The 17,387-nt window shown below is 51.0% G+C and overlaps 1 protein-coding gene across 1 annotated transcript; it reads right to left on the bottom strand.

Moving 5' to 3' along the window:
• Positions 1–26: 26 nt before the first annotated feature.
• On the bottom strand, positions 27–15,590 carry SELENON (selenoprotein N). The gene is made up of 12 exons (XM_026863262.1): positions 14,586–15,590; positions 14,004–14,121; positions 13,007–13,137; positions 12,311–12,523; positions 11,351–11,475; positions 10,400–10,537; positions 8,769–8,850; positions 7,611–7,799; positions 6,489–6,594; positions 5,515–5,627; positions 4,728–4,829; positions 27–3,052 (listed from the first exon to the last, which is right to left on the bottom strand). Exons 1-12 carry the CDS (start codon positions 14,601–14,603, stop codon positions 2,882–2,884), a joined length of 1,506 nt encoding a protein of 501 aa, XP_026719063.1. The 5' UTR covers positions 14,604–15,590; the 3' UTR covers positions 27–2,881.
• Between the last annotated feature and the right edge of the window lie 1,797 nt (positions 15,591–17,387).

Here is a 17,387-nt window from a genome sequence, read left to right as displayed (position 1 = left end):
GGAGACAAGGACAGCAGGAGACCGAGGCGGGTGGGACGGTTTAACAAGTGCAGCTACAGCCGGGGCGCAGGGCCCCTCACGCCAACCGGCACCGAACCGCTCGGGGCTGCTTCCCCCCGGACCCTCGCTGACAAAACATCGGCTCTGGCCCGCTGTGGGTTTCAGACCAGAGCGTCACAAAGCACAGGAGGTGGGGGAAAGCAGCACCTCCTCCCCCGCGAGGTATCACAAACCTATCGGAAAAAAAAAAAACCAACCCAAACCAACCCAACTTAGTAAGTTTACAAATAGGAGACAAAAAGCTCGGCACCTATTAATAAAAGCTTCAGGCAACAGCTTCTGTCCGCAGCCCACTCACGGCAGCAACTAGGCAGTGAGGGATCAATTAGGCAGCTTTGCAGTTAATGGGTTAATAGTGGGACACACAATAATTGGGATTGAGTCCCCCCAGATCCCCCCAAAACTGCTCCAGCCTGGGGGCGGCTCTTTGGGCTCCTTCTGCCGCGGTTCAGACAAAGCCCCTTCACCCCGAGCTCCGGCAGCGCTCGAGGCGGCTCTGGGCAGGGCTGCAAGAGCCCGGCCATTCACCAGAGAAAGAACAAGGGACTCTGAGGGATCCCGAAGGCTCTGTGCGAGCCCAGGCTCAGACACTGACCCTCAGCGAGGCAGCTCTGCAATTTGCAGGGTCAAGGGAGTGGTGCTGCCCCGTGGAACTCCCGACCTCCGCACAGCACAAAGCAGCGGGCTGCCCTGGCCCTGCAGAACCTCTCCCGTGCCCGTTTTTTCCAAGCCTTGAAAGACAAAAGCAATCCCTGCCTGCTCAGCCACTGCCCTCTCTGGCCCCTTCTTCTGCAAAACCAGTTGGAAGGAAAACAAATAGCGTGAACTCTGCACCCCGGCGGAGGTGACAGACACAACTTGGGAGTCTGAGGCGCCTGACTGAGGGGCTCAGGAAAGGGGTAACAAAAATACCTCAAGGGGAAGCTTTGTAAAAGCCAGAGGCCACTGGAGCTGCGCTTCCCGAGGAGCTGGGGGGGAGGCAGGCACTCGGACTCCTCTGCCACTCTCTGCTTGGGCTAAAGTCTCCCAAAAGGATGAGACCAAAGTCCCCCAAAGGGACGAGACCGCCGGTGTGACAGGAGCTCGGTCTCAAACGCTGCCTGGAGGCTTTGGCACTTTCTGCAGCTGAAAGCGCTGCCGGATCCAAGCCTGTCATTCCTGCAGGCCCCTTGGAGCGCGAGAAAAGTGCAGAGCTAATGCATAGTTATAAAGCTGATACTGAGAAACATCCCGGGGGTAACTAATCTCACTAGAGCAATTAGTGAAGCTACACTGATTCAGCCCAGAGGTCCACCTAAACTCAGTCTCCAGCCACGGATACAGATGGGAGGGCTGGGGTGGGGTGGGGACACGGTAATCACCACCCCTGGGTTCCAAACAAGTCCTGGAGCCAAGGAATGAAAACACCCCTTCCAAATAAAAAAATAAAATAAAAAAAAAAGGCTATTCCCCCCCATTTGATTTGGTCCCACAAAATTGTGCTTCAGGGAGCAGAAAAAGCATCAAGAGCCACAGCTGTCTGCAGCCATCTATTGAAGATGCTTTGCCTGCTCACTCTCTCTGGGAATATGCTTTAAACCCCATTTCATTTAACCCTTCTTTCTCCAAATTACACTCACTCCATAGCCAGGCATTGATACAGAGTAGGAGCAACTGCTCAGGGTGCTTACAGGTAAGGGACAATGGCGTTCTGCCTGAAGAATTTCTTTGGAAAAATCTCCTGAAAATCGCTTTAGTACCACTGGCTTTTAAAACTGCTCAGCTATCGACCAGTTAATGCTCTCAGGGCAATGCTGAAGCTCCTGTTCCCGAAGGGAACTTCATTGTGGTTCATGGTTCAGTGACTGGGAAGCTCAAAGCAAACATGGACGGAGCATTTCACCACCTCTGAGGAGACACTGGGAGAACAAAACCCTCAAAGCTGGTGGGGCAGGAACGGCCCTGGGCTGAATGGGGTGGGGGCACTGCTCACCACTGTGTCCTACAGCCTTTGGGTGCACGGACTGCACTGGTGGAGCTAACAGAGGCTCTGACCCCTAATCCCCCCCGAGTTAATCCATGCCTGGTGTCTCTGAGCTGTACCATGCCCTAATGCCCTGCTCTCCATTCCTAACTTCACCGGGTCAACCTGAGCACCTCCCTCAGACACAATGAACCTGAGTAAGTGAGACTGCTCGCCCGCCCTGTCCTGCAGGGTGCTGGGAGAGGCCACCCCAGAGCTCTGGCCTCCGGGCTGAAACACCACCAGCCCCAGTCCCATCACGCATCAGGGACCGCTGCTGTCAATAAACGCTGTCGTGAAGAGCTGGCGTCCGAGCCACAGGGCAGCTTCCAGCTCAGAGCTGCTGCTGGCAAGGTGTGGAGGACAGCGGCTACCAGGAGGGAGCTTCCCACCTGCGCTGGATTCTGCGCCTTCGCCCACGGGGCACGGGCACCACAAGTGTTGGGTCGTATCGGCAACGCTGCTCTCCGTGGGTCAAGTCACAGTCCAGTCCTTGAGGGTTTCTGGGTGATGCTGGGTGAGGCTGTTACAGGAGTTTTCCCCCAGTCTGAACAGGAGCTGGAAAAAGATGAGGGTGGGCGGCAAACCAAGGTGTATGCACCGAGAATGTTTATAGATTCAAGTATTTTCACTCCTGTAAAAATTTGCCTGAACTCAAAAGGGCAGGTTATGTAAACTGGTATCACTTGAACCTTAACCTCAAACCAGCATCAAGAGCAAAGCCCTAGTGCTGGGACTGTCTGCATCTTAATTGCTGTAATCAAAATAGATCTCTGAAGTCTTTGGCCATCTGCATGGGGTATTCAGGTGCCTGTGGTTTTAGGTCTGCAGGTATGGTTTTGCTCTTTGCAGTCCTTCCTTCAGGAACTGGAGGTAAGTTGCAGTAGAAGGGTCTTCAAAATTGGTTGAGAAACTAAAGATGCTATTTTCAACATCTTCAGGCTTCATAGAAGTAATGTCCAGGAAGTAGTTGGCATTGATATGGTGAACCTGGAAAGAAAACAGAGAAGGAGAGGAGACTTTAAGGGCCAGAACAATTCCCCATCCACTGCCTTGGCCTCTATCCAGGACACAGGTGACAAGACTGTAACAACTCAAAGAAGCTCTAATACTTTGCAAATGCTATTGTGTCCAGTTTTGGGCACCTGAATACAAGAGAGATCTCGAGGGGCTGGAGCGAGGGCAGAGGAAGGCAACGAGGCTGGGGAAGGGCTGGAGAATAAATCCTGTGAGGAGCCAGGGAAGGAGCTGGAAGTGTTCGGTGTGAGGAGGAGGAGGCTGAGGGGAGCCCTCATCCCTCTCTGCAGCTCCTGACAGGACATTGCAGAGAGGCCGGGGCTGGGCTCTGCTCCCAGGGGATCAGGGACAGGACAAGAGGGAACAGCTGTAAAGTGCAACAGGGGAGGGTCAGGCTGGGCAGGAGGAGAGAATTTTTCCCAGAATGAGTGGTCAGAGAGTGGAACAGGCTGCCCAGGGAGGGGGGAGTCCCCACCCCTGGGGGTGTTTAAGGGTGGTTTGTGTGAGATGTTGGGGGATGTGGTGTAGGGGAGAACTTTGTAGAGTCGGGCTGAGGGTTGGACTCGATGATCCCAAGGGGCTTTTCCAACCTGAATGATTCTGTAATTCTGCTAATTCAGCATCTGTAATTCAGGTTTGCATTTCACAGAGAAAGATGTGTGGAAGACAGTGGTCTGTTTCTTCCCCCAAGAGTGCTGACCCCTCACTTAGGATAAGAAGATGATGAAGGCAATTTGGGAAAAGTCACACAGGTAAGACCTGGCTCTGAGCAGGAGCGGGGAGGTGGCAGCCCAACCACGCTGACTGCAGGGTGCGTGCTCCCAGCCCAGCCCAGCCATGAAACCAGCCCCTGAGCTTCAAATGCCTCCGTGCTTTCTGCTCCCTCACGGAGGTGGGCAAGGGGGACATGTGGCCACTGAGCTGGAGCCAACCACCAGCCCATGGCCTCATCTGGAGGGCAGCCACTGAAGAGACAGTGAGGAGTCACTGCGTGCGTTACGGGCGAGTATCGGGGGAGTGTGGGGCACAATCAGATTAGCCCTGGCAGGATCCTCAGCTGCAGACAGCCTGGCCACTGCCACACAGCAAAGCGCTGCACTGTCAAGTGTCAGAACTGTTGTTGCTCTTCAAGTTCAAGGCAGGGGGGCTGCTGGGGGGAACAACAGAGCTGAAGTGTGTGGACTTGCTAATGGCTGATCTGCTGTGACAAACTTGGGGAATCGAGAGAAAGATAAATGTGCTAGAAGGTGCTAATAAAAATGTCCTCCAAAGCATGAGCACAAGGGATGATGGGTGCAGGAAACAAGGCACAGTGGCTTCCCAAAGGTCACCGACTCCAACTGGGGACGAGGAATCACAGGCAGACATTTGGTTCAAGTCTGATTGTTCCCCCCCACCTTCCCTGAGCTGTTGCTCTTCTGTCTCTGAATAAACAGACATTTGTTTCAGATTTCTTGGTAGAGCTGCTGTCTGCCACAGCACCCCTGAGAGCACAGCACCGTGAGGAACTACGGCCCCAGAGAGGCCCGAGGAGGCAGAGAATGGCTGGGGGAGCAGGCACCCACTGCAGGGTCTGCAGATGACCCTGGAAAGAGCAGCACATCCAGATGGGAAGAGCCAAGCCCAGCTAAAGAGGTAACGAACGTACCACCGTGCCGTTGGGGAGGCAGATGATCATCTCCACGGGGAAGTTGTATTTCTCCAGGTGCAGGTCAGCCAGCTTGCTGTAGAACTCATTCTCTCTGTTGCTCTGTAAGAAAACCCCAGAGAAACATGCCAGTGCACACCAAAACTAGCAGAACAGAGCAGGAGTTGTACACCGAACCCAGGAGGAGGCAGAGTGCAAAGCTACTTTGCAGCATGGTAGTAACTGGCTCCATTCTCACCATCTGCTTTACTATTCCCCTTCTGTCAGTCTCCCCCTCACTTTTCAGCTGTACGTTTTCTCCTTGAACAATAAAATCACCCCATTGCTGGCAGCTCCCAGGCACGCCAACACCCTGACTCTTCCCAGTCTCCAGCTCTGTGACAGACCCCAGCACAGGCCCAAAGACAGGCTCGTAAGTGGGGAAAGGTGCAATCAGGAGACTCAGGGTTCAGACAGTATTTGGTTGCTCCCTGGGTTACCGAGAAGTCAGTTTGCTGATGGCACAAATGGCCTTGGGCAGGGCTATCTCACAGTGAAGCATCTGGTTTAGCTTTGAATACTGGCACGCTGACAGAGCAAAGGGGGTCATTGTGCATTTTTCTTAGCCTGCCTCCATCTGGTGTTTGCTTGGCCCCTACAGTCACTGGCTTGGAGGACATGGAGGGCTTGGAACCAAAATCCCCCCTGGCACAGGTGTGAGCTCCCCGCTCCTGCCGGCACCCCCTTGCCAAGCACCGTCTGCGCTCACCAGCGCCGAATGCGAAGCCGATGTGGCTTCAACACTCACCTGCAGCTCCTCCAGCTCCTTCACCAGCGACCAGCTGCTAACGAAGCTCTCGTTCAGGAGGGCGAGGATGGGCGAACTTTCCAGGACGGTTTCCCGGAGAGTTCGCCCCGAACCTGGCGCAGGAAGAGAGGCAGACAGTAGTTTGCCGAGTTTCCTAAGCTGACTGTTGCCATGTTTGATGCCATGGCCATGTCACCGCTCTGGTTGCTGTGGCAGCTGGATCAGGCTCCCCCCAGCCTGGCCCTTTGTCCTTTTTCTCCTTTGTTGGCAGTTTTCCCCAGCTTATTGTTTCCTGTGTGTGCTGCTGGCAGAGCAGACTCACCAGAGCAGACCCCAGCCACTTGCAAGGCAAAGAGAAGGACCAGGACAAGCTCACCACAGAGCTGGACTGGTTTGGTGCATTTGGGAAAGGATCAGGCCCCGCGGATCCACCCTGAGTGCCTCTTGCTGTTCATGCTAAGCAGGGCCCATAATTGCTGGCAAGTTTTTAAGGGCAGATGGGAGTAAAAATACCTGCCCCTCTGCAACCCATCGCTCCTGCCCAACGTGGCACATAAGTTCTTGGGTGTGGAGGGGGGAAACAGCTACATATCAGGACAAACTCAAGCCCACATCTGGCTCTGGCTTCTCCTGTGAAGGTGTCACGGGCAGAAAGCAGTGTCACTTTCACCCTGTAGATGCTGCCTCTACCCAAGCAGAGTGAGAGGGGAAGAAAACAGAGGAAGACCAGACCCATGTCTCTACCTTGACAAAGGCACCTGAATTAGCGAGTTGGTCTTGGGCTTGTCTGACAGATCCTGCCCCTGGGGTTCTAAGCTCTGATAAGTAATTTCCCACTTCCAGCCCTTTTCTGCTCAGCATTTTCAGTGCCAAAACAAGTAACACAACATCATGACCAGCTTCCTGACCCCCAGCTCTTCTCAGAGCCTGAACGAGGCACATCGTTCCTCCAGCCACGCCGGGAATGGCCTCACCTCAGCAGGACTGGTCGTCCAGAGCACCCCACAGCAGGATCGAGTGCACCAGCTTCTTTTCTGCTTTTGCTCTCTCAAAAGCTTGTGTGAAGGGAAGATAGGAGACCTGGAGGCAAGAGAGACAGCCTGAGAAACAGCCACATCCCAAAGGCGACACACAGAGAGTTTAATCTGCAGTAGTTCCTGCGGATTAAAGCAAACAACTGTGGTACTTTCCCCAGGAACAACTTCATCTCCTGGTGAGACTGCAGCGAGCCCTCACAGCATGTGGGCTGTTACCGGCACCCGCAGAGCCCCATCTTTACACACTGCACAACTGCGGGCAGGCTGTCTGCAAACACACCTCAGCAGCCTGGGAAATCTGGCCTCGAGATATTTATTGCAAAGCCTCACCGAAACAGCCTAAAAACTGGCTGTGAGGGACCCTGCGCAGAGATTGTTCCAATCTCTCAAATGAAGGGAACTTTATTAACATCTTGGCAGCTCAAAGAGACATTTGTAAGCTCAGGCACAAGGAGTCAGCCACTGAAATGTGTCCCTTCAGCCAAGGAAGCAGTGACAGGCAGGAGCCATCTGCTCCACAGGCTACTGGCATGTTACAGAGTTTAGGTCACCCAGTGCTATAAATCTGTGTCTCCCTGCGGGATGCAGAGGCACAGGCGGATTGTGTGTTTTCTGCTGATAAGGAAAGCTTGGTCCAAAGGTAGCTGAATGTTGCAAAAGTAACGCCAGTGGAAAATTGTTTGTAAGCAGCACGATTACCTGCCTCACTCAGAAATCGCATCGGCAGCTACTGATAAGAGAAAGGAAGGATGAACCTACATTTACAATACAAGCCTGGGACACATGACATCTAGGTTTTGCTCCTGCCTGTGCTTCTGTGCAACCCCAAATGGCCTTTCAGAGATGCTGAACTCCCTCATCTGGGAACTGGAAAGTCCATCAAGCCACACACGTGGTGCTTGGGAGGCAGATCTGAGCTGGGAGACCCTCACACTGCTCTGAATGCTGACCAGGTTGCGGCCTCTGGTTTCTGCTGGTCCTCGAGGTGACCAGACACCTCAGTGAAGATCATCTGCCCCAAATAAAATGTGCCAAGGAAGAGCCCAGCCCCTTCCTCACCTTCTTAAATGGATACATGGCCACTTCCAGCTTCTGGGCTGCCTCTTCCCAGGGGATTTCCTGCTGCCAGGTTATCTCTTCGAACACAAACTGAATGGGCTCCCCTGAGGGATCCCTGCTGTCAATCACATTTCCATTCTCATCGTGGATCACAGAGGGGACTGAAGGCCCTGTCGATTCCAGCTCCATCTGCAGGGGAACAGGCTGAGTTGGACACTGCAGACATCCCACTCCTGGTTTCTCTGTATTCCAGGACAGGATAAAGATGCAAAATAAGACTGTGCAGCTTCTAATGAAGATACAGCTTGATCTATTGTCTCCCAGAGCTGCACTTTATCAGTTGCAGATGTGTTTTATTGGGGAACAGCAAGAAAGCAGCTTCATTCCCTTCAGTTATTGTCCAACTGTGCTCACTAGATTGGAAATGCACACTGTTCACTCCATGTTCCCACTTTCCCAGAGGAGATTTCTGACTGTGGGACACCAGCAGATCCTTAAAATCACTGGGACATGCAGGGCTAGTTTGAAGCTCTGGCTCCTGTCAGCAGCGCAGCCCCATGCAGCCCGTCGCTAGCCACAAGAGGGTGCAACCGCTGCTCAGGAGCTGCCTGGTACATCTGAAATTATTTTGTAGATCTCTTTTCCTGACTTTTGACAATTAAAAGAAACATGGATCTAGTTTAGGAGAAAACGGGACTTTTGAATTCAGGCATTCAAAATCCTGACTTATGTTTCCTGTCCCAAGAGCTGGGATTACCACAAAATAGAGGAATAACCTCATGCAGTTTCTAAATTCAGACACGCTGTTGTTCATACACCCCTCTGGGCTCAGAGCCTGGGTTCAGCTCCTAATCTCCCCCCACTGCCTGTTAGACAACTTTTTAAAATAGAAAAAGTCACGTGACTCTAGAAGCTTAGGATTCAACCCAGAGGGGAAAAAAAAAAAAAAAAAAAAAAAATCACAAGAACTGGCAATAGGGAGCCATCCTGCTGCACTGGACATACACAGATCAACAGAGAGTATATTATTATATTGAAATATTCAAGAGAAAGCTCTAAAGAACAGGGATAACTGAGGCTGTACAGCCTAGGGGCACAGCACCATAAATCCCTGCTGAGACGCTGCTCACATACAGAGGACTGAGAGCGACTCCAGACCTGAGGCAGGTAACCGATATCCACTTCCATGTTGCTGCTCTCGCTCGCCCCATACAGCCACTCCATATCGACATTCAGAGACCTGCAAGGCAAACGCTGCGTATGAGAAACCCCAAACAAATGAGACCATCCAGTGCTCCTCTTGCAGTGTCAGCACTGAAGCCCAGAGTCTCTGGCTCCTTGGAGATCGCCAGCAACACCAGATCCCCGCTGGATCAGGGCCCAGGCACCCCCTCCTGCCTTTGAGCGCTGTCAAAGTACTCGAGAGAGGTGTGTTTTCTCCCCCTTCCTCCCCAGCACTTGCACGTTCTGATCCTGCTGAACTTTTAAAAGTGTTTTTTGGAAGTGAAAGGCTTTTGTAAGGAGTTGCTGGCAGAGCTGTAAGTGTCTGCTTGCTGTAACAAATGTGCTGACAGAGCCATAGGGATTGAGTCGCCAGGGTAATGTTATAATAGAATTTTCACTCCAGCCGTCATGGGCAAAGAGATTTGAAGCTTCTTTCCCCTGAAATGCTTCCAGCTGCTTGCCAGAGAGCAGGAATGAGCTAGTGCAAAGCTATGCACACAAAACCTTAACCTGTAAAACAACAAGCAAAAAATAGGTTGAAGCAAGAGCATCAGGCTTTGCTGAACTTTGGTGCTTTAAGTCAGGCACTGGGATTGCCCCTGGCTGCTCTCCACCCCCTGCCCCCCTCTCCCCATCCTCCAAGTACCAAGGGACAGTGAGTGAATCAGACCCTGAAATGGGTCAGGGATCCTCAGTGACTAGAGATGCATTTGCCAGTTTTACAGACAACTGCTGAGCAAAATTCACTCAGATTTTCCAGGGACGTGGCTGAAAATCGTGAGCTCATCCATCACAGATACCCAAGGAGCCTTCTGCAGCTTGCAACAGGTATGTGACATCTGCAGGAGTCCCTGCCACAGCCAGAGCCCGCTGAGACAGGTCAAGGGGAGCAGCACTTGCAGCAGTGCTCCTAACGAAGAGGCTGCTGCCTGTCTCGAGGGCAATACCAGAACAATATAAAACTCCCCATCCTTGTGCATCTTCCCATCAGCCTGCAGGTACCTCCCTCTGAAGCCGTTTGGCACAGGGCAGCTCAGGCTTGAGGCATGTGCCAGTTGCAGCCAGGTTGTGCAAGAATATCCATCCCCAATGCCATGCTCCACGTCCCCAGGTAACCTCTGCTCTGCTTCCCCCCTGACCCTCCTCTGCCCTTGTCCCTCCCTGCCTCTTCCAAGCCAGGTGCTCCCCAGACCTGTTGATAAACAGAGCTATTTCTGAAAAATTGCATCAGAACCAGTTTAGGGAGCAACTGTATCTAGAGAATTGATGACACGATGACTGTGGTGACCGCTGGCAGAGAAGGATGTGTGGGGAAAACAGATAAGCAAAGAGCCAAAGCTCAAACTGCAGATCTGCTGTCCCTGCGTGAGCCAGGATGTCCCCATACCACAAGGGACAGGGCTGTCCCTGCACTTGGATCTTCAGAGAAATAGAACCCCCCAGCCTTCCCAGGCACAGCCCCCCGTCCTGCACAGGACAGGATCCCCGAGCCCCCGGCTTCCACGGGGCTTCATGTATAACAATCCTCCAGTCTGATCAGCACCCAGGGAGAGAAACAGCTGTACCTGTTGTTAGGGACAAAGAGTTTAAACTCTCGGACATGGGAAGAATCCTTGGAGAGGATGATGTGACCTGTGAACTGGCCTGGGGAAAACCAGAAGGGGAAGTCTGGTGGCTCATTCAGCTGGAACTCAGCATGGATCCTGAAATGAGAAAGGAGCCATCAGCTGCAGTGCCAGGAGGAGAGAATGGATCACGCACTGCAGATGACAGCAGGGAAAAGTTATCTCCAGGCACCAGAAATTATGAAGCTAAATTGGTGCAGAGATTCAGTTTAAAAAGCTTTTCGTGTCACACAATGAAGAGAATAAAAGACTGGAGCAGATCCCCTGGGTCAGGATCATCTCCAGTATCGATGCCTTTTGAAATTGGGCAGTAAGTGTCCATGCAGGAAGGATGAATTACATCATCATTCCCTGAAACACAGGAACAGACTATGACCCCTTCAGCCTCCCTTCCAGCTTGATCAGGCAAATAAAAGCTGCGTGTAACATTCCCAGTGAAACAAGAGAACAATTCCCCAGACTCTCCCCCTTGAAAACACACTCCACCCCCACCCACTCCCCATTAAGCAAAATCTAACAAATTTCTTGCTAACAAGACTCTCCCCTTTCAGCCAGGGATAGCTCCAAACCAAGGGTGATGGAGAACAGCTGCTATATTGCATCTGGGCAACAGTCCCTGTCTCACCAGGGACACAGTGACACTGGGAGCACGGGTGCCCTCTTCGGGCGCCAGCAAAGCAGCACACACAGGCAAGAGCTGGCTGGGAACCACCTTCTTTCTCCCTCCCAGCCAGGACACATCTGGTCTGGCTTGGGAACACAACTGCACATGCAATGACACGCACACTCTCTGCTACGGGCTCAGGGCAGCCTTCTCCACTCCCCTGAGATACAGAATAAATTCAGAAGTGCCCCCGAGCCCTCCTCTAACACCCGGACTCACGGACTTACCTGAATGCTACGGTGTAGTAGAAGGTGCTGATGGCTTGGATGCAGGCCACGGCACCCTGGGGAGCAAAGCGGGTTTTGACGAAGGGGCGTGGGTGGAACATGCTCAAAAGCCTGTGGATTATGATCTAGAGAAAGAAGCGTAAGAGAGTAAAAATGAGAGCAGTTCCTCCACCGCAGGTCAGCTGCAGCTCCAGAGTAACACCAGATCAGGAAGGCAAGAGAACTGCTATGACTTAAAAATTAGCTCGGAGACCTACCTAATCACAAACCAAGGAGATAAAGCAAGAGACTGCTTTAAAAATAAATCCATCTTCCACGCTTTTTATGCTATTCCCATTGTTTGCAAGTTTCCATCATCCCAGCCGGTTGAATGTCTGAGTACGGTAAACTGATCTATGAGGCTGCCTCCATCAATACCACTTAAGACTTTGAAAGAGTGGGTATGCAATCAATAAACACACCCGGCTGCGAAGGTGTATCAACTCTGTGATCACTAACACCTACCCGGGCACCCGGGGGAGAGCCATGTACACGCCTGGCTTTACAAACTCTGTATACACATCGTTTTGCTTGTCAATGAAACGCTCACCTCTGGGGTGGCACACGGCAACTGTTCCTCAAGGCACAATCACTTCATACAAGTGCTTTTGGAACAACCCTCCCTGTCCAGGAAAGACTAGCCTAAAAACCCAAACACTTCAACAAAGCAAGATGAAGTCAGCTTCCTCTGGCCATGACAGACACCCAAAGCTTTTGTCTGCTCTCAAGTTTTACCTCCAGTTTAGGAGACTGTGCTCCTGGCTGTACGCTGCAGCCTTTTTGCTCCCTTAGAAAGTCCAGGGAGACACAATGCAACAACCTTATCCACCCAAGGGACTCCCGCGATTCATCTGGGCTATAAGCAGAACATCTACACAAACTACCTCTCAGGTATATAAAAAACTAAGTTTCATATCTCACCTCTTTGCCCTTGGGGGACGGAGGGTAAAATCTGTTGTTGGAAAGATACCCAGTGAAGATGTTCAATTCACTGGGAATTATCCACCACGGATCCCCAAGATTCAGTTTATTCTTTGGAGGAAGAAAGGCTTTAAACTGCCTGGCAAACATCACACTCATAGGAGCTGCTGGGGCAGTCCAATTCCTCAGCCCAGACAGAGCAACGTGAGAAATCTGTGAAAAAAAGACACTATCAGAGCCTAAGCCAGACTTCTCCAACGTGCAGTAGCGCTGAAGGACTTAAACAGGCTTTGAAGAAGGGGAGAATATACCATGTTTTAAATCTTTCCTATCACCGCAAACACCACCAAATAGTTCCGTAAACTTTCAATTATGTCAGTAATAGAAAATGGGAGAGGGACACGTACCACGTAACACCACTGCTTTTGGACTAAGCTCCAAGAGAGCCATCTCGAATGTCTGCTTCAAGCTTCCCAGGAAGGGCGTATTAATTGGGGCATAGTGCTGCTGAGTGCACTGAAAACAATGAAACGCTGCAGAAAGCAGTGAGCTTTCTTGTCAAAGCAAATCCCACAGGCTCAAGCAGCACCATCTCCCCCTCCCAACAGGCTGGCGTTTATTCCAGCTGATGTTACCAGCCCACAGGACTTGTTTACACCAGAATTTCTGGCCATACACATCCTGCGTGATACTTACTCCCAAGAAACCATCTTTGCTCTTCGTCATCGTTTCCATGACCAAAGGCTGGAATTTAGCCACAACAGACAATGTCTCCCCGCTTGGATCAGGCGTCTCCTCCTCTTCCAATTCTGACATGGGAGCAACCCCTAGACAAAGGGAAAGGAATTTAAGCAGCTGTTTCTCTTCCCTCCCCTTTTAAGCAGTTGTGATTACACATTTAACCTGGCAAATCCAGGAGCACTGGGAGTTTCCCAGCTGTCCCTACGCTGTATGCAGCAGCCGAACTCAGACCCACCCCAGCGATCAGCTTCGGCCACATGAATTAAAGGGGAGCTCTCCTTTTAGCAGACAACTTTCTAAACCCCACGGCTCAGCTAAGCAGTCTCATTCCAGCGAGAAGGGATCAGAACACACGGCTCAGCTAAGCAGTCTCATTCCACCAAGGAGGGATCAGAACACACGCTTTAGCCAATTCATTACAGCACAAGCAATCAACTGTCCGTATTTCGACTGTGCCGTAAGCTCTCTTGCACATTATCATCACCACACTTCTTCCTGCTTGGCACCACCAAGAGATGTCGGCCACACACTGATCCAGTCTCCAAACACGATCTCTCACAATTGCTAGGTGAGACAGACCGCTATAGCCGGAGGAGCGTGCGAATGAAGCGCTGCCACTCACTAATAGTTTTGGCCTAGCCCCGGCTGAGCTGTATTTGATGCATTCACCCATCCCAAATCCTCTTTAAGCTCTAGACAAAGTAACTTATGTACTTTGTTAGTCCAGCAATGGGATCTTCCATCTTATAAAAACTCTACTTCGTGAAAGTGATGTCTAGAGCTTAAGCCTTTTCAAAAACATGCAAAGCTGAGCAGTCTATCTTCATGAAAATAAGACTCAAAACAGCACCCAGAAAAAAAAAAAGACATAAATAAAAACTGTTGAGTGCATTATCTTTGGCTTTTGCTCAGTCTGTGCAGATAGAGCTTTGAAAGGTAGACAGATACCCACCCGTCAGCTTCTCAGCTATGGGTTTGAACTCTTCTGGACTGAGGTACAGATCGTTGTTTGTGTCCAGAGAAGAAAAGAGAAACAGCCCCTCATTTCCCAAAGACTTCAGTGCCAGCTCCTAGTTTGGGAAGAAAAGGCAAGTGAGATTTCATTCCAACCTCTTGCAGAAATCCACTCCGGCCCCTCTCAGCTTCAGAGTTAATTTGCATTCTTTCCAGCACACAAACAGCCATCAAATCGAGAGATTAATGCCCCTTGGCAGGATTTTGTGCTATTTACAATAGGGATCGGTGTCCAGGAACTGTTGGCATGAGCATATTAAAACTACATCTGGCTGAGTAATTCAAACTGAATCATTTGCTCAGAGTCGGCCTCAAAGCCTTTTGTCAGAAAAATTTCCAACTTTTTCCAGATAGTTACTCCTAAACCTGCAGATATTCAGGGCACCTGGAGATCGTGATTTCTGTAATTAACTGATGTGCAGTGAAACAAAGGCAGTCAAATACATGACTATCCACATTACAAAAACACAAAGGAAACGAACTGAGCCCTTGTAACTCTGCAGAAACCAACTTCACTCACACCTGTGCCGAGATCCATGCCAGTGTCACCGCACACTAGTGCCCTGCTCTGGGCAGGTTCCCCTCCAGGTCTCCATCGTCAGGACTGGATGGAGGATTTCAGCCCCTTGCTCCGCAGGGAGCACTGCCTACTCAGTCAGCCATCCATCGGGGAGCCACAAATCCCATGGTCTTCTCCAGAAATTTCTGCAAGGTCTCAGCCAGCCTGTGCCTCAGCGTCTCCCTCTGCAAAGCTCACAGGGAGAGCATCCCGTGGAAAACACCACTGAAACACAACGCTGGAGCAGCCCCAGAAAAGCTCTAGATGCTTCTAGTTATTTCCGCTCCACAGCGCTCAGCACTGAAGGGGAAGGGACAACTTGGAGGCAGAACAAGAGAGCTCCACGTCGGTGTGAGAGTGAAAGACATGCAGCGAGTCAGACAAGCCACATCGCTGCCAGCCAGCCTGCAGCACATCCCCTGTGACCCATCATTTGGGGCAGCTTCCCCTGCCACCCCCGTAAAAGCCTCAAGCTGCAAGGATAAATACTCTGTATTCTGCTGTTTAACCGTGTTTATTCTCTATTGCCTGCAGCACCATTACCATCCCCAGAGCTCCTGAACTAGTTTATTTTCCATCTGTTGCCTGCCAGCCTGAAGCAGCACTAATGCAGCCTGGAAGGCTTTGCTCCTGTCAACTGCAGCAACAAAAGCACTTAAGAGCCTTCCAGGGCAGTTTCAGGACTGAGACAGACAGAAATAAAGACCCTGGAATACAAACCAGAGATCTGGATGCAGACATGGCCGAGGGAAGACAAGGAGGGGAAGGCGCAGAAACTCTGCGGCTGAAAAAAGCAATGAAGGAACAAGATGGTTATTTATCTATGCACAGGAACAATCCAGAGTGTCGATGTTCCTGGTGCCAAAGCTGTGCTTTTGCTCCCCAAAGCATGGGGATGCACAGCCTTGGCTCTGTAAACAGGTAACAACATTTTTCTGAGCAGCTGCCCTGCTCCCTGCCAGGGTCATGCCACGAAGCCTTGCGTGAGGCTTCAGTCTCCTTCTTGGCTTTATCTCTTGCTCCTGCACGGCACTTAATGCATCAACCTCGCAAGGGCTCACAGCCCAGCGGGGTGTGCAGGGAGCACGATGGCTTCCTCCTCTGCAGAGGAGCCCATCCTGGGTGCGTACTGAGCTCTGAAGAGACAGACCATTTCCTAGTCCTCTCCACAGCGCGTCAGCGATTCCCTGCTGATGAATCTTGTCGAGTCTCTCTTCTCTTCGCATTTCACAGACACGGACCTCAAGGGATGAGAGGCAAATGAGCAACAAAGTTTTGAGTTGGTTGGACTGCCTGCTGCTCTAGTGTTAGGAAAAAGGCATGAGCATTTATTTACTTATGAGGGCTGAAGGCAGAAAGAGAACCAGTTATACCCCACCCAGAAGAACATCTCTGCATCTAAGCAGAAGGTGAAGAGGGTAATACTGATACCTGGGCTTAGACATTAGCATCCAAAAATCAGTCTAAATGGAGAGCACACTCCCATCCCCTCAGCCTGCACTTCCACAAAGGTTAAGCAATGAAAAGCCCTCAGCTGCAGGACAATCAGATAATTATTCCCACAACCACAACTGGCCAGAGATATGGCAGCTTTGTGGTCAGGAGAGACACGTGTGTGTGCACACATCTCATACGCGTGCCCGCAGGCGGCTGAACGCAGCCTCCCCGCTCACTGGGCTGGTACCCAGCTCCTGCCTGCTCCAGCCGACGCTGCCTTCCCCAGAGCCAGTTAAAACAGCCACTTCTCCAGCAAAAGCACGCTCCAGGCAGTACTGGCAGAGCGCATCAGTTCTGCACACCCCCCTGGAACAGATCACTCCCTTTGGAAACATTTATTTATACCCTGGTGAAGCACGGCAGCTCAGCTCCGCACAGCCTCACTCGCGCCGGGACGGCAGATCCCACCCGGCCGGAGGTGAGAGCCCAACCACGGAGGAACAAAGATTTCTGCAGAGCACACACCAGTCCTGCCAAAAAGCATGATAAAAATTAGGTTTAAAAGGGGAGAGAGATGTCAGGGCTTGGCCTTTTGCTTTCTGATAACATTCACGTTAAAGAAAGCTCTCCAGAGCCTGTGTTTTTTTGCTTTTTATTTTCTAATCTGAGATTATAAGAAATAAAATGTTTCCCTGTTTATGCCAGAGGAGTAAACCAGCTTTTTCAGTCTTTTTGTAAAGCAGAGTTGTGTTTTTCCACAAAGAGTTTTCTTCTCCCACCTGCCAGTGGGTTGTTTAGCTAAATAAACATTTCCATAGAAAGAGACAAGACATATGTTTTAAGCACCATGAAGGAAAAATAAAAACCTTGGGCTGTTCACATTTTGTTCTCCTCTCCAGCAGTGCCCAGGCACAGCCCATCGTCTAGAAAAAAAACAAACCTCCAGAAGACCAGGCTTTTTGTCAGGCAGGGCTGAGGTCCTCTCAGCCAGCGGTGACTGTCCTGACCCTTCTGTCCCTGTAGGAAGAATCCTTCTAATTAACTGGTTTGAGCAATTTTCCCCTTTTTGCAATGCAAGAAGAGACAAAGAAGAGAGGCATCTTTTAAAAAACACTTTCCTTTTTACTATAGAAATATCAAGAACAAGAAGTCTGCTCTTTTCCATGAACCTTTTTAGATGTTCAAGGATGCCCGGCGAAGCGAAGCGCCGGGGGAGCGAGGTCTTAAACAAAGGCTCCTCTCTCCAAAGCACGCAGCAACCACTTGAATTATACAGATTACAATCAAAAACAATGTCAATCCGCCTAATTAAAAAAAAAAAAAAAA

Source organism: Athene cunicularia (assembly GCF_003259725.1).
Source record: "Athene cunicularia isolate RWA chromosome 23 unlocalized genomic scaffold, athCun1 chr23_part1, whole genome shotgun sequence".
Lineage (NCBI taxonomy): Eukaryota > Metazoa > Chordata > Aves > Strigiformes > Strigidae > Athene > Athene cunicularia.
This window is presented reverse-complemented; position numbering and strand designations above follow the sequence as displayed.